Raw genomic sequence first — 25,183 nt, forward strand, 5'->3', positions numbered from 1 at the left:
TTATAAATATAAATTTATTGAAAAAAATTAATATTTTACTTTTCAGTTGTTCATTTTTTATTTTTCTTAAATTTAATAATAACAATTTAACACAATTGTCTAATTTTGTAAATAATAAATTATTTAAACAAATTAAAATTATAAACAAAATTTAAACTTTAATCTCAATAATAATTTGGTTCCTATTAAAATACTATTATACTTCTTACTATGAATAAAAAATTATTAGAAAATTACCATGGAATTTAAGAATTACGTAAAATGTTAAATGCAATAAGTAAAGTAATTTAATTTAATTATAAAAAATTTAGTTTAATTTATTTTATTTCAATTTATTATTTCTAACGTATCCCTATCTTTTTCTCATCTTTGACTCAATAATTGTATGTCTGAATGATTCTGAAACATTAATACTTTACTCTACACATGTGTCATTAGCATAGTGGTTAGAGCGTTAGTCTGTTAGTCCGTAGGTCGTAGGTTCGATTCCCCTCGTCAGCAATTTTGTTTATTTTCATAGGTTTGCGATATTTCTAGATTCCAATCGTTAGGTACTAAAATATGAAAATCTAATGCACACTTACTGTAATTGTTTATTGTTTAATTTTTAAATGTTATAAACAATTTTTTTTTACTTCATTTACTATATCCATTGTTAGTCTCCATCTTTAATACAATTTCTTTGAGAAGAGAAATATTTTATGAATAATAACTGTTTATTAATATTATTTACCATTTTGTTGTTAAATTATTTATAATTATGAATTTACGACTAATTAATAATAATACTACATTTATTGCGGCAATATTCTCAGCCAGCACTGGTCCAGTGCTGCGCCAGCGCTGTCTGGCAGCACTGACAGACAGTACTTCGGCAGCGCCAGACGGCGTTATCATCCCAGCGCCATGCCAGTGCTGGCTCTCAGCCTTGCCGCCAGTGCTGCCAGTGCTGGCGCAGTACTACGCCAGTTGTAAATTTCCCATTGGGTAATTGCAGAAATTCAATTATTTTCAAGAGTGATAAAATTCTTCTCATAAAATTCAATTATCTTTCAAATTTAAAAAAAATTCTCGTCAAAATTTCAATTATCTTTATAAATAACAAAATTCTTCCCCAAAGTTCAATTATTTTCAAATCAATTTCAAATTTCCAAAAATAGTACGTAAACAATTAATTATTTTCATAAATAATAAAAATTTCTCAGGAATTCAATTATTTACAAATTTTTTATAAATTCCTTCGCAATAATTCAATTATTTTTATAAATAATAATTTTTTTTTAAGGAATTCAATTATTTTCATGAAAAATAATTAAAAATTGTAGAAAATAATAATTCCCAATGGGAAATGCCAGTGTAGTGCCGATGTTCACCACTGGCTTAGTACTCAGACGATTGTTCGGCGTAGTCTAGCCGAGCCTCGACAATCAGTGCTGGCGCAGTACAGAATTTTTGTTTCGCCAAAGCTTGGACAAGCCACGGCGGCAAGTGCTGGCTGAGTATAGAAAAATTGTTCACAACGCTCTTTGCCAACGTTGCTTTTTTGACATAAACTTGAAAAAAATTATAAAAAAAGTTTATGAATGTTTATAAATATAAATTTATTGAAAAAAATTAATATTTTACTTTTCAGTTGTTCATTTTTTATTCTTATTAAATTTAATAATAACAATTTAACACAATAGTCTAATTTTGTAAATAATAAATTATTTAAACAAATTAAAATTATAAACAAAATTTAAACTTTAATCTCAATAATAATTTGGTTCCTATTAAAATACTATTATACTTCTTACTATGAATAAAAATTATTAAAAAATTACCACGTAATTTAAGAATTACGTAAAATGTTAAATGCAATAAGTAAAGTAATTTCATTATTAAAAATTTAGTTTAATTTATTTTATTTCAATTTATTATTTCTAACGTATCCCTATTTTTTTCTCATCTTTGACTCAATAATTGTATGTCTGAATGATACTAAGATATTAATACTTTACTGTACACACGTGTCGTTAGCATAGTGGTTAGAGCGTTAGTCTGTTAGTCCGTAGGTCGTCGGTTCGATTCCCCTCGTCAGCAATTTTGTTTATTTTCATAGGTTTGCGATATTTCTAGATTCCAATCGTTAGGTACTAAAATATGAAAATCTAATGCACACTTACTGTAATTGTTTATTATTTAATTTTTAGATGTTATAAACAATTTTTTTCTACTTTATTTACTATATCCATTGTTAGTCTCCATCTTTAATACAATTTCTTTGAGAAGAGAAATATTTTATGAATAATAAATATTTATTAATATTATTTACCATTTAGTTGTTAAATTATTTATAATTATTAATTTACGACTAATTAATAACAATACAGCATTTATTGCGGCAATATTCTCAGCCAGCACTGATCCAGTGCTGCGCCAGCGCTGCCTGGCAGCACTGACAGACAGTACTTCGGCAGCGCCAGACGGTGTTATCATCCCAGTGCCATGCCAGTGCTGGCTCTCAGCCTTGCCGCCAGTGCTGCCAGTGCTGGCGCAGTACTACGCCAGTTGTAAATTTCCCATTGGGTTGATTTGAAATGATGAAAATAATTTTGAAAATGTTACTGTAATAATATTCTTATAATATAAAACAATGATTTTATCACTCGGTCATCTTTAATTATTATAAGTTATTGAATTTAAAAATATTTGAATTTGGAATTTTTGAAATTCTTAATTCCTATGGAAAAATAATATTGCTTAAATATTTATTTTTAAAAAAAGTTAGAAATTATAAATGATTGTAGAAATTCAATTATTTTTAAAAGTAATAAAATTCTTCACAAAAATTCAATTATGTTCAAAAATTAAAAAAAAATTCTCGTCAAAATTTCAATTATCATTAGAAATTATTTTCAAAAATTTTTCTCAATTCAATGATTGTTAATAGGTATCTACTATTCTAATAAAATTTTTCAAAAGAATTCAATTATTTAAAAAAAATTTATTAAAATTCTACACAAACTTTTAATTATTTTCAAAAAATAATAAAAATTTCACTGAAATTTCATTATTTAGAGAAATTTTTATAAATTTTTTCGCAATCATTCAATTATCTTCATAAATAATAAAATCTTTACAGGGATTCAATTATTTTAGTAAATAATAAAATTCTTATTAGGAATTCAATTATTTTGATAAACAATAAAACTCATTGAAGAATTTCAATTATTTTTAATACAATTTTAATCGAATTTCTCGAAAAAATGTAATTATTCTTAAAAATTTTATTAAAATTCGTCAAAAGAATTCAATTATTTAAAAATTTATTCATACAATTCTTTATGAGAATTCAATTTTAAGAAACATACAATTATTCAATATGTAAATTGTTTATTTTTGTATTTAAATAATGTAATTCTAGTAGAATTTTCTCATAAAAATTGATTTAAATATCGATTTCAGTTAAAATTTTAGATTATAATTAAAAATTAAAAGCATTAGAGCATAAATTTTTAGAAATAATTGAATTTTGAAAAGGTTTCAGATTAAAATCTTTGAAAATATGAATTTTTCATACTTTTAACTAACAATTCTGTAGAATTAATTTTTCTTGAGAAAGTTTAATTGCAGATTTTGTTTTATATTATTTGAAGTTTTCATTTTCTAATATATATTTAATTGAAGAATTTACGAATAATTCAAATTTTGTAAAATTGAATATTGTAAACAGATGGATTTGAAAATTGTCAAAGAACTTTTTCGAAAATTATTAAAAATTGGTCCGTAAAGTCCGCATTTTTAAATATTTTCACTTATTCGAGCCCTGCTTTATTTTCTAAATACGAAGATTATTATAGTTAATTATTATAATTTATAATAATAAATAAAACAAAAAAAAATATTTTCATTATAATAAAAATAACTGCGTTAATAATAATAATAATATTAAATATTAATAATAACCAGAAAATGAATAAAAAATGAACTTACATTTGTATCAAGAACACCGTTGCCGTCTGTATCGTAAAGTCGAAACATGACTGAAAAAAAGATTAATTTGCGCTTCATTACCAAGCAACAAGTAGAAATTACAAACTTGTTCACATACACACATATATGCATATACAATGATTCATTGTCACGCAAAAACTTTATAATTCTTGTCTCGCGTCAAATATATAAACACGTTCTGACATCCCCATTCACAAAACTTCATTCACTGTTTATAGTTCAGTATGAGAACATAATACATGTATACAGTTTGACCTCATTAGTGAATAAAATTTATGTATGGCTTTCCCTTATGCATACAAATAATAATAATAATAATAATAATAATAATAATAATAATAATAATAATAATAATAATAATAATAATAATAATAATAATATTAATAATAATATTAATAAAACAAGTCACATAAAATTTACATATAAAATATATATTTGTTTATTTACGATACATCTATAAACTGATGTACGCATATAAATAAAATATGCCATAAAATATATTTTATTGATATTTTATTTTTATGTGTATTAATTTACATACATATAGTATTATTGTTTTTATTATAAATATTATTTGTATAAATATTATTTTTATTATTATTATTATTTAAAATTAATCATTAAATTACAATTTAATTATTTATATATTATCCCTATACAAATTTATATAAACATATTTACATAAATTCAAGACAAAATCAAAAAGACATTCAAGCATCGGACAAAATTTTCTTTCTCCAAAAACATAAAAATTGAATAATTTGACTAATTTTATTTATTAGTTCTAAATTTTCTACTCAAGTTTAAGTGAAAAATTACTGGGAATTAGTAGAAATTTTTACTAACTTTAATTAGTGGATATATTCAGATTTAGAATGGGAAATTGGAATTTCTTTCTGTTACATTTTATTAGAAAATAATTATTGTATTTAGAGATATGAGAAAGTATTATTATGATTATTTTTGCTTTATTTTATTTATTTATTTTTTTGAAAATATATTAAGTTGGAGTAATTTTCGAAACTTACATTCTAATTTGTCTTCTGGCGTTCCAGCTTCCAGTAGAGATAGGTAGCAGACGATATCCTTCAGACTAACTTTGATCGAATGTACATCAATCGTACTTTGCTTCCTCACGAGATGCCTGATCTCTAAAATGTTAAAATAGTTTTTGTCAAATTGAGTATAAAATTGTAAAGTTAATTTACAAAGATTATTTTTAATTTTTCGACTTTTCTGCTAACATTATTTACTCTCTAAAGTTGAGATAGTAAAAATGTTTACTAATTTGATTTAACGACTGACTTTTTGCTATTGAATTAGTAAATTTTACTAAAAATCGTAATTTTACTAAAAATAGAAATTTTTACTAATTTATCAGTAAATTTTACCAAAAAATAGTAATTTCTACTAATTTATCAGTAAATTTTACCAAAAAATAGTAATTTCTACTAATTTATTAGTAAAATTTACTAATTCAAAAGCAATAATGACAATTGTGGTTAGTAAAATATATGTTGCTACTAAAACATTAATTTTGAGTTTATATTTTAATTATAATTGATCTATTTAATTATTTGATTATAGTCAATATTTTGTTTGTTCGTCAAACTACTTTGAAAAAACAATTTATTTTTATTAATATAACATTTTTTTCAAATAAATGTTTAATTATCAATTGTTATTTAACTTAATTGTTATTTAAGTTAATTGTTATTAAGTTAATTGTTATTAAGTTAATTGTTATTAAGTTAATTGGCATTTAATTTATTTGTTATTAAGTTAATTGGTACTTAACCTAGTTGTTCTTTCAGTTAATTGTTATTTATGTTAATTGTTATTGAGTTAATTGTTATTTAATTTAATTTTTGTTGAATTGAATTGTTATCTAATTTAATTTAACAGTTATTAATAGAGATTAAATTGGATTTATTAAATTAATGACGAACGTTAACCTTTGAATGGAAATTCCATTTGTTTGATTATGAAGTCAGGTGAAAATAATTTATACAAAGTTTGGAAAATTAATTAGCCAAATTGAATTAATGATTATGATGCGGAGTTTAAAAACACTTGTTGCTTGTGTGAGCATTGAGAGAGAAACTGAGTTCGCGATCGACGATTTTCCAGGGGATAAACGCATCAACCGTGTAATCCGCTTAGATTTACTGACGTAAATTGGATGACACAAGTTGATCTATTTTAGGGCATATATAAGATACACACTCATCTCGTGAAACAAGGTGTTCCTGGCCAGACGGACGCGCACGCTGCCAAATTGTATATATATATATATAAACATGTCAATAGACATCAACTTCCTTATGTTCGAAAAAGAACCATCAATGCAATTTCACATTTTATCACCTCTATACATCGGTTTTAAAAATATCACTTTTCTTTTCGAAATTTTTCTATTTATATTCTGTCTTCAGTTTTTTTTTTTTTTTTTTTTTGAAATTTCCATTATCTACATTCTTTGTGTCTCTTGAAATTTTTCATTTTTTTCTTTTCTTGTTTCTTGGAATTTATATTTTCTTGTTTTTTTTTGTTTTTTAAAATTTTTGTTTTCTTCTTTCTTGGCTTTTTGAAATTTTCATTATCCTCATTCCTTGAGTCTTTTGAAATTTTTCATTTTCTTCTTTCCTCGTTTATTGAAAATTCTATTTTCTTCTTTAACTGTTTTTTGAAATTTTTGTTTTCTTTCTTTCTTGGCTTTTTGAAAATCTGAATTAACTTCTTTCTTTATTTCATAGAAGTCCTATTTTCTTCTCTTCTTTTTTATCAAATTTTTACTTCCTTCTTTCTTGGCTTTTTGAAATTTTAATTATCTTCTTTCATCGTTTCTTAGAATTCCTATTTTCTTCTTTTCTTGTTTTTGGAAAATATTATTTTCTTCTTTCTCGAACTTTTGAAATTTGTAATTTTCTTTTTTCTTTATTGCACTTGGAATTCCTATTCTTTTCTTCTTTTTTCTAATTTCTGCTTTTTTCTTCATTGGATTTTTTAAACTTTAATTATCTTCTTACATTGTTTCTTGGAATATCTATATTTTCTTCTTTTACTGTTTATTGAAAATTCTAAAAATTTATAAAAAAAAGAAAATCGAATGTTCAACAAACACGAAAGCAAGAAAATAGGAATTACGAGAATCATGAAAAGAAGATAATTAAAAATTTCAAAAATCTGATAAAGAAGAAAATAAAAATGTTAAAAAACAAGAAAAGAAGAAAATAAGAATTCTATGAAATAAAGAAAGAAGAGAATTAAAACTTCAAAAAGCCAAGAAAGAAGGAAATAAAAATTTGATAAAAAAGAAAAGAAGAAAATAGGACTTCTATGAAATAAAGAAAGAAGTTAATTCAGATTTTCAAACAGCCAAGGAAGAAAGAAAACCAATTTTAAGAAAACAATTAAAGAAGAAAATAGAATTTTTAATAAAAAAGAAAAGAAGAAAATAGAAGTTCCTAAAAACTAGGAAATAAAGAATTAAAAATTAAAAAAGCAAAAAAGGAAGAAAGCAAAAATTAGAAAAAAAGAAATTCTTGACTTGAAATTCCTATTTTCTTTTTTTTTCTAATTTTTGCTTTCTTCCTTCTTACTTTTTAAAATTTTTATTTTTTTCTTTACTAATTTTTTGGAATTTCTATTTTCTTCTCTTCTTTTTTATAAAAAATTCTATTTTCTTTTTTTCTTGTTTTTTGAAATTTTTATTTTCTTCTTTCTTGGACTTTTGAAATTTTTAATTATCTTCTTTCTTTATTACTTGAAATTCCAATTTTTTTCTTTTCTTTTTTCTAATTTTTGCTTTCTTCCTTTTTGTCCTTTTGATATTTTTAATTTTTTCTTTCCTCATTTTTTGAAACTTCTATTTTCTTTTTTTCTTTTTCATTAAAAAATCTATTTTCTTGCTCTCTTGTTTTTTTTAAATTGTTATTTTCTTCCTTCTTGGCTTTTTTAAATTTTAATTATCTTCTTTTCTTGTTTCTTGGAATTCTTATTTTCTTGCTTTCTTGTTTGTTGGAAATTCTAAAAATTTGGAAAAAGAAGAAAATCGAATGTTCAACAAACAAGAAAGTAAGAAAAAAAGAATTACAAGAAACAAGAAAAAAGGATAATTAAAAATTTCAAAAATCCGAGAAAGAAGAAAATAAAAATTTCAAAAAACAAGAAAAGAAGAAAATAGAATTTTTAATGAAAAAAATAGAAGAAAATAGAAATTCCAAAAAATGAGGAAAGAAAAAATAAAAATTTCAAAATGTTTAAAAGGAATAAAGCAAAAATTAGAAAAAAAGAAATACTTGACTTGAAATTCCTATTTTATTCTTTTCTTTTTCTCTAATTTTTGCTTTCTTCCTTTTTACTTTGTGAAATTTTTATTTTCTTCTTTCCTTGTTTTTTTGAATTTCTATTTTCTTCTGTTCTTTTTTATTAAAAATTCTATTTTCTTGTTTTCTTGTTTTTTGAAATTTCTATTTTCTTCTTTCTTGGCTTTTTTAAATTTTAATAATCTTCTTTCTTTGTTTCTTGGAATTTCCATTTTCGTTTTTCCTCACATTTTGAAATTCTTATTTAAAAAAAATTCTTATTTTCATTGTTTTTAAAATTTTGTATTTTCTTCTTTACTCGTTTTTCAAAATTTGTTTTTTTTCTCTCATTGTTTTTTTAAATCTCTTGTTTTATTGTTTTCTAAATTTGCTATTGTCTTCCCTCTTTTTTGAAATTTTTATTTCCTTCGTTCCTTATTTTTTGAATGAGTAATTTCTAATTAAATTTATTTTGTAAACAAGTGCCTTCAATTTTTAATTCTTACTAAAACCAATGATAGGGCACAGTAAATAAATTCTTTTATGAATTATTAATTCCATTTTTTGAATAAAATATTATGAAACCTTTTTTTATAGAGGAAATGAAAACACTCTTTAGATGAGTATTTCTCGCATTTAAAGGTCAAAGGCTATACACATAAAAGTATCCTCCTATATTTTGCCCCTATACATAATTTTGGAACGTTTACTAAACAAACCGGGAATAACAGCTTCTGACGTTGTGAGCTTTTCCATTTGTATAAACGCTTCAGGTTATAAACTGAATTCGGTTGTTTATAATGCTGCATATTTTTTTTCCTTTTTTTTATTTAAAATTTTCTGATTTCTCACTATTTTGACACTATATCAATATCAGAGGAGTTTATTTTCATATTTATATTCAATATTAAATCAGTTTTTATTCAATTGCTTACATTTAAATGTTTAGCACACATTTGGGCCAGAAGGGGGGAGGAATATTTAATTTTAAATGCAGATAAATATAATGGTCTTGGAAAAAAATCTATTAGAACAATAATTAAAAAATAAAATAAATATTAAATGAAGATAGAAGGAAATTTCTTAAAAATTAAAATTAAATTAATTTGTGATTATATTTTTCTAACATTCATTTTTTATTTTTAATTTTTCTTAAATTGACTTCTTTTATTTTGCTTCTTTCCCGGGAGGCTTCCATTAAAAATGAAACATTTTGGATAAATTTGGTAGCACCTATACCTATACATATAAGTTGGAAACTTACTTATGCATTTCTTATCTCTGTTGTACTTGAGAAAAGTTTATCGTTTGGGAAAAATAGTTTCTTTGAGATTGTGAGAATAACGAGATAGAAAAGTAGGAAAAAATACCTAAAGAGAATCTTTCACTTTTATTTAAAATAACTTAATTCAAACTTCAATTATTTTTAATAGAATGTTAGGGAATTTCAATTATTTCAAATAGTTTCAATTACTCGCTTATAAAAATTAAATTATTTTTTAAGAAAAAAAGAAAGAATATTTAAAAAATTTTATATTTTTCCGAATTTTAAATAAAATTTTTCAAAAATTTTTTTTTATATAAATTTTTTTAATACCTATATAGGTATTTAATTAATTATAAAAAATAATGAATTTATAGAAGAATTTTAGTTAAAAACACTAAAAAAATTGAATTTTGGAGAAGTTACAAATGATTGCAGAAATTCAATTACTTTCAAAAATAAAAAAAAAAAATTCTCGTCAAAATTTCAATTATTTCTATAAGTAATTAAATTCTTCTCCAAAGTTCAATTATTTTCAAAAATTTTAATAAATTTCATGGCAAAATTTCAATTATTTTCAGAAATTGTCCTCAATTCAATGATTTTCAATATCTACTATTGTAATACATTTTTCCGAAAGCAATCAATTATTTAATAATAAATAAAAATATTATTTAGATAATAATAAAAAATTTACAGGAATTCAATTATTAACAAATTTTTTATAAATTTCTTCGCAATAATTTAATTATTTTCATAAATAATAAAATTCTTTTTAAGAATTCAATTATTTTTATAAATGTGACGCGCTCCGAAGAAATTAACCTAAGAAGCAAAAGATTTTAAGGTTATGTTTTTATTATTTTAAGTGTAATAAAGACTTCCAGTCACTTTTTCATTGAATGTTGATCCTCTTTTGTGTATTTTAATCTACATTTTAATTTCAAAAATTTCAAACATAACCTACAATTTTTTACTTCTTTGGTACCTTTTTTCGGAGCGCGTCACAAATTACAAAACTCATTGCAGAATTTTAATTATTTTTAATACAATTTTAATCGAATTTTTCGAAAAATATCATTATTGTATGAATTGTTATTAAAATTGGACAAAAGAATTCAATTATTTAAAAATTTGTTGATAAAATTCTTTATAAGAATTTATTTTTAAGAAGTAATCAATTATTCAATAAATTATTAGTTTTGTATTTAAATAATTGAATTTTCGTCGAATTTTCTAATAAAAATTGATTTAAATGTGAATTTCAGTTAAAATTTTAGATAATAATTGAATATTGAAAGTAAACAAATGGATTTTAAAATTTTCTAAGAACTTCAAAATTTATTAAAAATAATTGATTTAAAGAAGAATTTTAGTTAAGAATTCTAGAAAATAATAATTGAATTGAAATGATGAAAATAATTTTGAAAAAGTTATAGTGATAATATTGTTATAATATAAAATAATGATTTTATCGCTCGATCATCTTTAATTATTATAAAATACTTATATAAAATTATTATTATTATTATTATTATTTATATTATAAAATACTTATATTATTATAATGACTCGGAGTCATTGATTCATAAATAATATTCTTATAAGTTGTTGAATATTTTGTGGCAACCCTGTTAAAGTAAAAACTAGAAAAGAAAGGAAATAAAATGAAAAAATTACTTTTGCTGATTATGTATTATGTACGTGTAATAATCTTTGAGTTATAACATTATGATATTGTGTTAGTGTTTTCTTCAGTATCAAGTTACAATGAAACTACTAAGCTGTAACTAAATCATTCCAAGTCCTAAGGGTCCTCTCATCTCCCAAGAGAGGAGGTGTTTTGATTGTCTGAATAAATTAGGTGGCATCAATTTTGAAGCTGGAGGGAAATGATCGGTCTTTAGTTGAACAATGGCGGAAGTTGAGAAGCGGAAACTTATCCAATAACTAGAGCACACTAAAGCTGAAATCTAGTATCGACCCAGGTATATGGCAGTTGCCTAGCTCAGACAATTTCTCTTCTTCTTCTTCTTCTTCTTCTTCTTCTTCTTCTTCTTCTTCTTCTACTTCTTCTGCTTCTGCTTCTTTTTCTTCTTCTTCCTCTTCCTCTTTTTCGTCTTCCAACCAAAACCTTTATTGCATAGTTACAAAACTGTCGATTTCAGTGTGATAACAACATAAACTGCCATTGGCAATGGCAAAACTTATTCGAATGCCACAAACACGCTTTTGTTATTTCATTATCAACTTCTCACAAGTTTAACTGTATGCTATAAAAAGAAGCTCTGCTGTATATGATATTTCATGAAAAATTTTCTCTACTACATCTATAAATTTTAGTTTTAATTAAAGTACAATTTTAATTGAAATAAAATTTATATTTCGTACTTTCGGCGGGAAGAAATGAATATAAAGTAACTTTTACTGCTTTCAGGTATAGTGAACGGTAAATTAAAACTGTACTGTAAAATTTTCTACTATTTCTATATCAATTTTTGGAATTCCCTAAATCTTTTTGACATAATATCATTTGACAAAAAAATCAATTGACACAGGGCTCGAACTAGGTAGAAATTATTATTTTCAAAAGTAATAAAATTCTTCGCAAAAATTCAATTATATGTTCAAAATTTTTTTAAATTTCTTGTCAAAATTTCAATTATCTTTAGAAATAATTAAATTCTTCTCCGAAATTTAATTATTTTAAAAATTTTAATAAAATTCTTGTCCAAATTTCAATTATTTTCAAAAAATTTCTTCAATTCAATGATTGTTAATAAGTTTATTCTAAAACAATTTAATAAAATTCTATAATTTGAGATAATAATTGAATATTAAAAGCATAACAGCATGAAATTTTGAGAAAAAATTGAATTTTCAAAAGGTTTTAAATTAAAATCTTGGAAAATCCGAATTTTTTATACTTTTCAACAAACAATTCTGAAGAATTCATTTTTTTTAAAAGTTCTCGTTAAAATTTCAATTATTGTCTTTTCAAATAATAAAATTCTTCTAAGAAATTCAATTGTTTACAAAGATTTTAATAAAATTCTTGTCAAAATTTCAATTATCTTTAGAAATAATTAAATTCTTCTCCAAAATTTAATTATTTTCAAAAATTTTAATAAAATTCTTGGCAAAATTCCAATTACTTAAAAAAATTTTCCTCAATTCAATGATTTTTAATCCACTATTCTAATAAAATTTTCCAAAATAATTCAATTATTTAAAAAAAATTTCAACACATTTCTACACAAACAATTAATCATTTCCAAAAATAATCAAAATTTCACAGGAAATTCAATATCATTCAATCATTCAATTATTTTGATAAATAATAAAACTCATTGCAGAATTTAAATTATTTTTAATACAATTTTAATCGAATTCCTCGAAAAAATGTAATTATTCTTAAAAATGTTATTAAAATTCGTCAAAAGAATTCAATTATTTAAAAATTTTTTAATAAAATTCTTTATAAGAATTCAATTCTAAGACACGTGCAATTATTCAATAAATTGTTTTTTTTGTATTTAAATAATTGAATTCTAGTAGAATTTTCTTATAAAAATTGATTTTAAAATGGATTTCAGTTAAAATTTTAGATTATCCTAATTGAATATTAAAAGCATTAGAGCGTAAATTTTTAGAAATAATTGAATTTTGAAAAGGTTTCAGATTAAAATCTTTGAAAATTTGAATTTTTCATATTTTTAACTAACAATTATGTGGAATTAATTTTTTTTGTGAAAGTTTAATTGAGGATTTTTTTAATATTATTTGAAGTTTTTATTTTCTAGTATATATTTAATTGAAGAATGGTAAATGGTCCGTAATTTTTTATTTTTGGTCCGTAAAGTCCGTATTTTTAAATGCTTTCACTGGTTCGAGCCCTGTTGACATGAAATTCATTTGACATGAGTTGTTTTGGATATAAAATTTATTTGACCTAAATATCAATTGACTTAAAATTCATTTAACATCAATTTCATTTTACATGAAATTCATTTAACATATAATCCACATTTTACATAAAATTTCATTTCATATAAAATTAATTTAACATATAATTCCCATTCCACAAAAAAATTTAATATAATTTGATTTTCAAAATTTTTACATCCGTATTCTTAATATATTGATTAAGTATATTTTACAAGGCTTTCATACGGTATTATGTTGTTTATTTAAATGACAACGTTTCAATGCTTTTAGCATCCTCATCAGGTCTTTTACATAAACAAAGATAGAAAGAAAGATAAAGAACTCATTTCACAATATAAACACCTGTAAAGGTTAATTACAAAAATTAGAATTCACGAAAACCAGAAATCACCAAAATAAAAAAAAAAAAAAAAACAAAAAAAAAACAAAAAAAAAACAAAAAAAAAAAAACAAAAAAAAACAAAAGAAAAGAAAACTTACCTCTTAAAGAGGGTTTATATTATTAATTTAAAAGTTACATTTTAAAAAAAGGTAATGTGCACATGTCACAAAATAGTGAGGTTATGTATATATGAAAGAAAAATCGAAAGAAAAATCGAAATCAGTTAAAATCAGAAATCTTCAGTTAATTTTAATACTGACACTGCAAATTTAAGTCAATTATATTCATTTTTAATTTCAAAAATTTAAATATTCCAAAAATTTAAATATTCCAAATATTTATAATCAATTTTTTATAATGATCAATTTTTTATAATTATTATTATTTTAAATTGTTATTATTTTAAATTTTTTCTTTCGATTCTTTCGTTTTCGATTCTTTCGATTTCGATAATATAAACCCTCTTTAAGAGGTAAGTTTTCTTTTCTTTTGTTTTTTTTGTTTTTTTTTGTTTTTTTTTTTTTTTTTTGTTTTTTTTTTGTTTTTTTTTGTTTTTTTTTTTTTTATTTTGGTGATTTCTGGTTTTCGTGAATTCTAATTTTTGTAATTAACCTTTACAGGTGTTTATATTGTGAAATGAGTTCTTTATCTTTCTTTCTATCTTTGTTTATGTAAAAGACCTGATGAGGATGCTAAAAGCATTGAAACGTTGTCATTTAAATAAACAACATAATACCGTATGAAAGCCTTGTAAAATATACTTAATCAAAATTTAATATAATTCCCTTTTGACCTAAAAATCTCTTGACGTAAATTAAATTAGACATAAAAAACTTGAATAAATTTTATTTGACATTAAATTTATTTGACATAAACGTTATTTAACATAAATGTCAATTGACGTAAAAGTTATTTAACATAAATGTTATTTAACGTAAAATTTATATTAATTCCCATTTGACCTAAAAATCTCTTGACATAAATGTCATTTGACATAAACGTTAATTAAAATAAATGTCATTTGACATAAAAGTTATTTAACATAAATGTTATTTAACGTAAAATTTATTTAACATAAATGTCATTTGACATAAATTTAACTTGATATAGAATTCATTAAATTTATGCCAAGTGATTTTTATATCAAATGAAATTTATGTCAAATGAATTTTATCTCAAATGAAATTTATGTTAATTGGTTTTATGTCAAATAATTATTATATGAAAGAAATTTCGGAAATAATAAGTCAAAAACTAATTAAAAATATTTTTTTTTAATTTTCATAAATTAATAATTTATAAAATTACAAAAATTTGAATCAAAGAATATTTTTTCTACCTAATAAGAAAAAAATCATTTGTGTCAAATGAATTTTTTATTTGAAACGAATATATATCGTTTAAAATGCTCCTGCGAGGAAAATATATTTTTATATTTAACTAATATAAATTTCATTCGATTCAAATAAAGCATTGTATTGCTTTTTGAATTTAAAATCACTTTTGTATTTGTGATTCGCAATATGAGGTATTTTATATAGCGGACGTTTTAAGCGCTTATAAATTCTACCAATACAAAAAAAAAAAAGAATGTACCCAGCAACTTTCAATTCTATGGCGAATTCTCTTTTTTCGAAACTAAGTATTGGCCTTTTTTATAATAGCAAAATAACTACTTCTCCTGGATTGATTCCAACTTTAATTCGACTTCGGTCTTTGATATCCGCCACTACTTTTTTCTTCTTTAACAATAAAACCGACCTCTCTCTTTGCTGAATCATGCCAATAATTTATAGGGAGAAAAGATTTAATTAAAAGTTTTTTTTATCGATTAACATTTTTGAGGATTGCGATGTGAAAAGAATTTTCGTTTTTCTCTTTTTTTCTTTTATTCTTTTTCACTTTTTTTTTATTTTTAATCTTTTAAACTTTTTTTTATTTTTTACTCGTTTTTCATAGGAAGTGAAACAAAAAAAGTTTTATTATTAAAAATTGTGTTTTATTCTATTTCTCCTCGCAGGGGATAAATATTTTATTTGATTGGACTGATTGAATTAACCAAATCATTGAAGGAAATTATTCGTCCAGAGCGACAATTAGTGAAGAGAGTAACATATAGTTTATTTATTAATCTAACTCAAAAAGAAAATCGTTTTATTTATAACTCTTGGATATATATTTGAGTAAAATGGGGTTAACACTGATACAGAAAGGCATGTCAGTCACAACGAGTGGCACTCACCAAATTAAGGAATATCGCCTAACATCAGAAATGTCGTTTCACGTTTCAAAGTGAACCGAGTATAAAAGCGACTAAAGTGCAGAGTGACATTTTTTCAAATTGAAAACGTTTGTGAATCAAAAGTTGGCTATTGGGTTTTTTTAGCACACTAGAACATTCTATATATGCTTATTATATTATACTTATGTAACAATTCATAAATATACAGGGTTGACTCTGGTCAGGAAAATGTCAGGGAAAATAAAATTGGTTGGAGAAATCAAGCAATCGTTAGGGAATTTTATCAAAAAAGTGCATTGGAAAAATATCAGATTTCTGGAATTACTACAAAAATTTAGGTTTTTTTTTGTGACAAAAAGCATTTTTGAGAAACTTAATAACCTTGACAAGGTCTCCACAGATCAGGGCAGTCAGGGAATTCAAGGAAAAGTCAGAGATTTTTATTAAAAGTACTAGAAAAAATTAAATTCTTAAGAATTTATAAAAAAAATTCTGAATTTTGGTGTTTTTTTGTTTGTGTCATAAAATTTGAAATTACCACGAATTCTTAATACAAAACATTTCAAGTTTTTCAATTTGTGACAAGAATTTTTTTTTAAATTACTTAATTCTTGAAGAATTATCATAAAATTATTGCGCTTGTAAATTATTTAATGAATAATTTTACTTAAATATTTCAAAAATAATTGAATTTTAAAAGAGTTGCGATTACAATTTACATAAATAGATGAACTTTAAAAGAATTTAATTTTTCATTTTATCAAATTTCAATTCTGAATGAATTTAATTAAAAATATTTAAGAAATTTTTTTTTATATTTTAATAATTCTTTTTTTAAAATTATAGTTGAATTCTTTAAATTATACTTAATTATTTCAAAAGTTTTAACGCAATTCTTCGAAAGAATTGAATTATCTTGATAAATAATAAAATTGTTTCTAGAAATTCAATTATTTTCAGGAATGTTAATAAAATTTTATAAAATTTTTGCAAAGTTCAATTATTTTCATAAATAACAATATTCATCATAAGAATTCAATTATTTTCAAAATTAATAAAATTCTTTGCAGAAATTCAATTATGTTAAAAAATAATAATAAAATTTAAAAAAAAAATAATTTTGAAGAATTTTAATAAAATTCTGCTCAAGAATTCAATTATTTTCATTAATTATATAACTCTACACAGAAATTGAATTATTTTCAATACAATTTAATTGAAATTCCTCGAAAGGATTCAATATTGTTTTTAAAAATTTGAATAAAAATTCTTCCTAAGAATTCAATTATTTTTAATACAATTTTAACTAAATATCTCAAAAGCAAGTTAATTTTCTTTGAAAGAATTAAATTGTTTTCAATTAATAAAATAAAAATGTTCAATGGAATTCAATTATTTTTAAAAGTTATAAAAGTCTTTACAGAATTTCAGTTACCGTCAACCGGGGCTATTTTGTGCACCAAATAGCTTTTTTTTTATTCAAAGATTTATTTAAATTCAGAATTAAGAGAATAAAGAAAATCAACTTTTGATATATGTTGTGGACATCCTTCTGAAGGTTTCCTATAAATTTTGCAAAGAAAAAAATTTTTTTGTCTTAGTTATAGTCATTGAAAGTCGTGCACACAATAACTCCCGGGATGGGGCTATTTTGTGCATCGAACTTTGTTTTCCTATAATGTTGCGTAAACATTTTTTTAATCGTTTCTGCTTCATGAAATCTTTTGTGTATATATTTGAGAGTAAGTTAAAAAAAGAATGACCTAGTAAAATTTTTTTTGTAGATATATTATACAAAAAATATAAAATAAAGCACTAAAATTTTGCTAAAATCTGAATTTACTAAACATTAACAATCTTTCTTTAAATTGTATATTACGCAGATAGTAAATAACATTTTTTTTTTTTTAATATATATTTTATAATAATATACTAATATAATTATAAAATGATCGTTTAAACACTTATAAATAACTTTAAAACATCATTTCAATAGGAGCTTTTTTAATAGTTTTGAATGATATTTTTAAAAAACTTGAAATAAATATTTTTAAGGTTAAATAGATAACAATTTAATATCTAATATGCTTTTCAAGTCATTTTAAGAGAAACGAGAAAATAGTTTTAAAACTAATTTGAAAAACTTATAAATATTAATTAAAGTTCATTTTTTGAGGTTACGTTGTGCACCGGTAGAGCTTTTAATCGTTTTAATGATTTTAATTAACGTATTTACAGTTTTTTGACAGAAAAGTAAGACAAAAATGTATAAAAATGATAAACAGAATCTTCTTTACTTACTAAATAAAATATTTTTGAAAAATATTTGATTTTTTTAAGTGCACGAAATAGCCCCATGGAATCCTGGTTTTTCAGTTTTTTCCACTTTTCTCTTAAAATAATGAATAAAAAATTAGCGCATTACGTATGTATCATCACAACATAATTGACAACAAATATCTAACTCAGTTTATGAGACACATTAAAACTCTAGAAGATCTGGTATAATTTTTCCGAACTTTCAAAATTTTTTAAACAAATTTTCCGTTTTTAGGAATTTTTTTCTCTTAATTGACAAAGAATTAAATAATAACATTTAGTGCTCTCTATTGTCATGTAATCAAACTTTCATTTTACAAAATAGCAGATTAAAATAATTCATTTTAATAATTTTTTTCATCAAAAAACTCGCGTGCACAAAATAGCCCCCGGATGCACAAAATAGCCCCAGTTGACGGTATGTTTAAAATTTTTTTAAATTTCTAGTCAAAATGTCTATTATTTTTATAAATAAAAAAGTTCTTGGTAAAATTTCAATTATTTTTAAAAATTTCCAATACCTACTATTCTAATACCATTTTTCAAAAGAATTCAATTATTAAAAGAAAATTTTAATGAAATTCCACGCAGACATTTAACTAATTTCATAAATAATAAAAATTACACAGGAATTCAATTATATTTACAAACTTTTTATAAATTTATTCCCAATAATTCCATTATTTTAAAAATTAATGCAATTTTTTACAGGGATTCAATTATTTTCGTAAATTGGTAATAATTCTTTTTAGAAATTCAATTATTTTCATAAAAACTTATTGCACAATTTCAATTACTTTAAGTACAAATTTAATCGAATTTCTCAAAAAATGTAATTATTTAAAAAAATTTTATTAAAATTCGTTAACAGAATTCAATTATGTAAAAATTTGTTGAAAAAATTTTTTTAAGAATTTTAAGAATTCAATTTTAAGAAACATTAAATAATTTAATAAATTAGTTATTTCTGTATTTAAATAATAGAATTCTCGTAGAATTTTCAGTAGAAATTGATTTAAAAATGAATTTTAGTTAAAATTGTAGATAATAATTGAATATGAAAAGCATTATAGCGTGAATTTTTAAAAATAATTGGATTTTGAAAAGGTTTCTAATTAAAATCTTTGGAAACTTGAATTTTTCATATACTTTTGACTAACAGTTCTGTAAAATTACTTTTTTTTGAAAAAGTTTAATTGATATTTTCTTATATCATTTTATGTTTCTATTTTCTAATATTATATTTAATTGAAGAATTTCCGAATATTCGAATTTTCATAGAATGGAATTGTAAACAAATGTATTTTGAATATTCTCAAAGGACTTTTTAAAAAATTTTTTAAAATAATTGATTTAGGGAAAATTTCTAATAAAAAATTCTAGAAAATAATAATTGAATTGAAATTATGAAAATAATTTTATAGAAGTTACAGTAAATATATTTCTAACTGTCAATCAGTTATTTTTAACTAATTCAGAGGAGTCAATCACTGATTGTTTCAGTCTGATATTTTTTTTATTAGGAAAACAAAATGAAATTGAGTGTCAACCTCTTATAAATATATTTTGATTTCTATGATCGATTGGAATTTTAGAAAATTTTCTACAAAAATATTTGAAAACTTTACGTTATTTTGAATAAAATATGTCTTTCTGATTAATTTCTGACGAATCTGAAAATGTTTAAAAACTTTATGTCATTGAATAAAATATGTTTATTTATTTTGAACGAATTTTTATTGGAGGAGATTTAAAAAGGAAAAGAAAAATATACATATATTAATGGCGAAAAACAAATGCTTTTTTAACAAATTACTCGGGTGTGGTTCACGTCCCTTGGAATTAATTTCAAACTAAAGTGCTCTTTATAATTAAATTTCATGCAAGTGTTTACACTACTTGAGTTTTTTTTAATACGCTATTATTAGATTTGGGATAAATTATCAAGGCGGTATAAAGTGTGTAAATTTTACGAGATTAAAAGCATATTTTGAAATATTGAAAAATTTTAATTGCACACTTGATAATTATTATTTTAATTATTATTATTATTACTATTATTATTATATCGTTATTGTTGTTCTCATTATTATTAATTATTTTTTACTTGTAGGGATTTTATTTTCTTTTGGACATTGTGAAATTTTATTGATTGTGATATATGGTCGCAGGATTTGTATATTATTTAGTATTTAAAGAAAGAGAAAAAATTAATTTTTGAAAAGTGAATTTAATAAGGCAAAGATGTTAGGTGAAAACAAAAAGTTTGTTATATTCTTCCATGGAAAGTTTTGCCTTTCGAGTCTCATTGAAAAGGGATTCAATTAAAACTTTCTATCTTCAAATTTCTCTCTTCAACAAAAGTCGTGTGCTTGGAGCAGTTATTTGGCTTTACACGTGACACTTCGCATAAATTGATTTCTAACAAGAATTTTCCATGTTCTCTCTCTCTCTCTCTCTCTCTCTCTCTCTAAATTTGAATCGCACAGTTAAAAATAACTGCGAGGATAAATTATAGTCATTTTTCATATACCTCACACAGTCGGTATTTATTTATTTAGTTTATTCTTTCTACTGACTTTAGTTTTTTTTTTTCTGCATTCACATCACTAAACAAAAGGTATTTTTTAAAAAATATTTTCACACTGTTGTAGAATTAAAATTTTTGAGGTTTTTAGAAATGTAAATTAGGTTCCTGAAATTGGCGAAAATCGAAAACTATTTTTTCTTATTTTTAGTGATAAAATTTGGACTTACTTCACTTCGTTCTTCATTCACTTAGGAAGTAAGAAACTTTTTAAGAGTGCTTTTTTAACTTTCAGCGGTTTTTTCGATTTCGTGAAAAAAACATTTTTCGATACTCAGCGTCGACAACTTCAGGGATTTTGTAAATTTGATTAATTTCACCTGATTCAAAGTTCTCTCGTTCTAAATTTAAAAAATTAAGATTTTCAAAAATTTCAAATTCAAACCTTTTTAAAATTTAACAATGAATATTATTATACGAATATTATTATAAAACATGAACATATCGATCACTCCGAGTCTTCGATTTCTTCATGTTTTATAATAATTAAAGATGACAGAGTGATAATTAGAAAATAAAAATTTCAAATAATTTAAAAAACAATTCAATTAAACTTTTTCAAAAAATTAATTCCATCCGAGAAATTCTCTATGAAAAGTATGAAAAATTCCAATTTTCAAATATTTTAATTTGAAACTTTTCAAAATTCAATTATTTCTACAAATTCACGCTATAATGCTTTTAATATTCAATTTTTATATACAATTTTACCTGAAATTCATTATTAAATCAATTTTTATTAGAAAATTCTATGAGAATTTATCTAATAATTAAATGTTTCTTAAAATTGAATTTTCCTAAACAATAATTTTATCATCAAATTTTTAAATAATTGAATTCTTGCGACGAATTTTAATCCAACTTTTAAAAAATAATTACATTTTTCGAGGAATTCGACTAAAATTGTATTAAAAATAATTGAAATTCTGCGATGAGTTTTATTATTTATAAAAATAACCAAATTTCTAAAAATAATTTTTATTATTTATAAAAATAATTAATTTTAAAAAACATTCAACTAAACTTATTCAAAAAAATTAATTTCTACAGAAATGTTCGTTAAAAGTATGAAAAATTCAAACTTTCAAAGAGTTAATTTGAAACCTTCTCAAAATTCAATTATTTCTAAAAAAAATTATGGTATAATGCTTTTAATATTCAATTATTATTTACAATTTTACCTGAAATTAATTTTTAAATCAATTTTGATTAGAAAATTCTACTGTAATTTAATTATTTAAATACAAAAATAAATAATTTATTGAATAATTGAATGTTTCTTAAAATTGAATTCTTAAAATTCATAACAAATTTTATTAACAAATTTTTAAACAATTGAATTCTTTCGACGAATTTTAATAAAATTTTTAAGAATAATTATGCAGAAATTCAATTATTTTCAAAAATAATAAAAATTTCATAGTAATTCTATTATTTACAAATGTTATATAAATTTCTTTGAAATAATTCAATTATTTTTATAATAAAATTTTTTTACAGGGATTTAATTATTTTCATAGATAATAAAATTCTTTTTACAAATTCCATTATTTTTTAAATGATAAAATTCTACGTAAAAAGTATTCACAAATTTGTATAAAATTCTTTACAAAGAAAGAATTATTTTTAAAAACTATAAATAAATAAATAAATTCTTCTCAGAAATTCAATTATGTTCAAAAATTTATAAAAGTTTTGTCAAAATTTCAATTATCTTTATGTTTATTATTTTTAAAAAATTTAATATAAATCTTTGATCTTAATTTAATTTTCATTAGAAAAATATACGAGAATTCAATTACTTAAATACAGAAATAAATAAATTATTGAATAATTGAATGTTTCTTAAAATTGAATTCTTAAAATTCATAAAAAAATTTTAAATAATTGAATTCTTTCGACGAATTTTAATAAAATTTTTAAGAATAATTAAATTTTTCGAGTAATTCGATTAAGTTTGTACTTAAAGTAATTAAAATTCTTCGATGAGTATTTATGAAAATAATTGAATTCCTAAAAAGAATTATTACCCATTTACGAAAATAATTGAATCCCTGTAAAAAATTATATTATTTATGAAAATAATTGAATTATTGCGAATAAATTTATAAAAAGTTTGTAAATATAATTGAATTCCTGTGTAATATTTATTATTTATGAAATTAGTTAAATGTCTGCGTAGAATTTTATTAAAATTTTCTTTTAATAATTGAATTCTTTTGGAAAATTTTATTAAAATAGTAGGTATTGAAAACAATTTAATTCTTTCAAAGAAAATTAACATGTTTTCGAGATATTTCGTTGAAATTGTATTAAAAATTTTTAAATAATTGAATTCTTATGAAGAATTTTTATTCAATTTTTTAAAAATAATTGAATCCTTTTGGGGAATTTGAATTAAATTGTATTGAAACTAATTAAATTTCTGTGAAGAATTATATAATTATTAATTAATGAAAATAATTGAATTTTTGCAAAGAAATTTATTAAAAATTTATAAATAAATGAATTCTTGTGAAATTTTTATCATCTATGAAAATGATTAAATGTTTGCTTAGAATTTGGTTAAATTTTTTTGCAGTATAATTGATTTCTTTTAAAAAACTTTATTAAATTGTAATTATTGTATACCATTGAATTGAGGAAAGTTTTTGAAAATAATTGAAATTTTATCAAGATTTATATAAAAATTTTTGAAAATAATTGAATTTTGGAGAAGAATTTTATTATTTATAAAGATAATTAAAATTTTGACGAGAATTTTATTAAATTTGTGAACATAATTGAATTTATGCGTAAAATTTTGTTACTTTTGAAAATTTGTTTGAAAAAATTTTTCATAAATCTAACTTCTTTAGAATTTATAATTAAATTCAGTCAAAATTAAAATTTTATAAAATTTCAAATTGAAACCTTTTGAAGTTAATCTATTTATGTAAATTGTAAATGCAACTTTTTTAAAATTGAATTAATTTTGGTAAAATTATTCATTAAATAACTTATAAGTAATAATTTTATGATAGTTTTTTATGATAGTTCTTTAAGAATTAAGTTATTTAAAAAGAAATTATTGTTAGAAATAGAAAAAATTGAAAGGTTTGTTTTAGAATTCGATGTAATTTCATATTTTATGGGTCAAACAAAAAAGACACGAAAATTCAGAATTTTCTTATAAATTCCAAAAATTTAATTTTTTCCAGTACTTTTAATAAAAATCCCTAATTTTTCCTTGATTTCTCTGACCAATCCAACATTTCCTGACTTTTTCCTGACGCTGTGTCAACCCTGATTTTAATTATTTAAAAATTTCAAATACATAGTTGAGAAAAGGGGAAAGTGTTAGTTGTTGTTTTTGGTGTTATAACATTATGGTATATTAGTGAAATATGGATATTTTGTTACAAAGATATATATAGACTTTGAAAACTTCTACATAGAATCGATTACAAACCAGCAATGTTTGCACGTAACACACTCTTAATGTTCTAAGATCAATTTCATGTAGTTAATGGCATTGGAGTTTCATCTTCATTGGATTTCGAGATTACAACTTCTCACCCCATATACTCAATCTTTTATATTTTATACTCTCTCTATATATAAATTTATATAAAATGTAATCTGATGAAAGGAAGCTGAAATATAATGTGTATGCTTTACTTATTCTTTCCTATTATATCTTTTATATTACATGTGAGGGAATAAGTTATCTCATGTAAACCCTTTTTTTTTGCATTGAATCAGTATTTTCCATTTTGTTGTTTGGTGGTGTATACATATACATATATATATATATATACAGAGAAGATACGGATTTTATGACCAAATTGAATTTCACATCAAAACCGATATATAGTGTCGAGTCATATGCATCACTGAATAAGCCACACGGCCAGTTTTTACACTCTCAACACATTTTAATTTATTTTCCTTCCTTTTTTTCCCCCAGAATATCTTTTTGTTTATAAAACTGATGTAAATCAAATTTTTAAATTAAAAATTTTTTCCTGTCGTAGTAATCTTAGTGCTGAAATAAATTTCAGTTTTTTGCTTCAGTTTTTTGCATAAATTATTTTGTATTTATTTTGAGAAAATTTCTTTCTCGTCTGATACGAAAGTCACAAAAAAAATATTTGAG

At 22.0% G+C, this 25,183-nt stretch overlaps 1 protein-coding gene and 1 long non-coding RNA gene across 4 annotated transcripts in view; one reads left to right on the plus strand and one right to left on the minus strand.

The window, feature by feature from the left end:
* LOC122502759 overlaps positions 1 to 25,183 on the plus strand; it is a 190,988-nt gene that overhangs the window by 27,279 nt on the left and 138,526 nt on the right. The gene's annotated exons all lie outside the window — the stretch shown is intronic.
* Positions 1 to 25,183, minus strand: part of LOC122502757 (diacylglycerol kinase 1) — a 212,761-nt gene that overhangs the window by 19,196 nt on the left and 168,382 nt on the right. For all 3 annotated transcript variants that reach the window (XM_043612953.1, XM_043612952.1, XM_043612951.1), the window contains 2 exons: positions 5,025 to 5,147; positions 3,976 to 4,025 (listed from right to left, as the gene is read on the minus strand). In XM_043612953.1, coding sequence (XP_043468888.1) covers positions 3,976 to 4,025; positions 5,025 to 5,147 — 173 coding nt within the window. The remainder of the gene's footprint in view (positions 1 to 3,975; positions 4,026 to 5,024; positions 5,148 to 25,183) is intronic.

The sequence above is a fragment of the Leptopilina heterotoma genome, unplaced genomic scaffold, assembly GCF_015476425.1.
Source record: "Leptopilina heterotoma isolate Lh14 unplaced genomic scaffold, ASM1547642v1 Lhet_237, whole genome shotgun sequence".
Taxonomy (NCBI): Eukaryota; Metazoa; Arthropoda; class Insecta; order Hymenoptera; family Figitidae; genus Leptopilina; species Leptopilina heterotoma.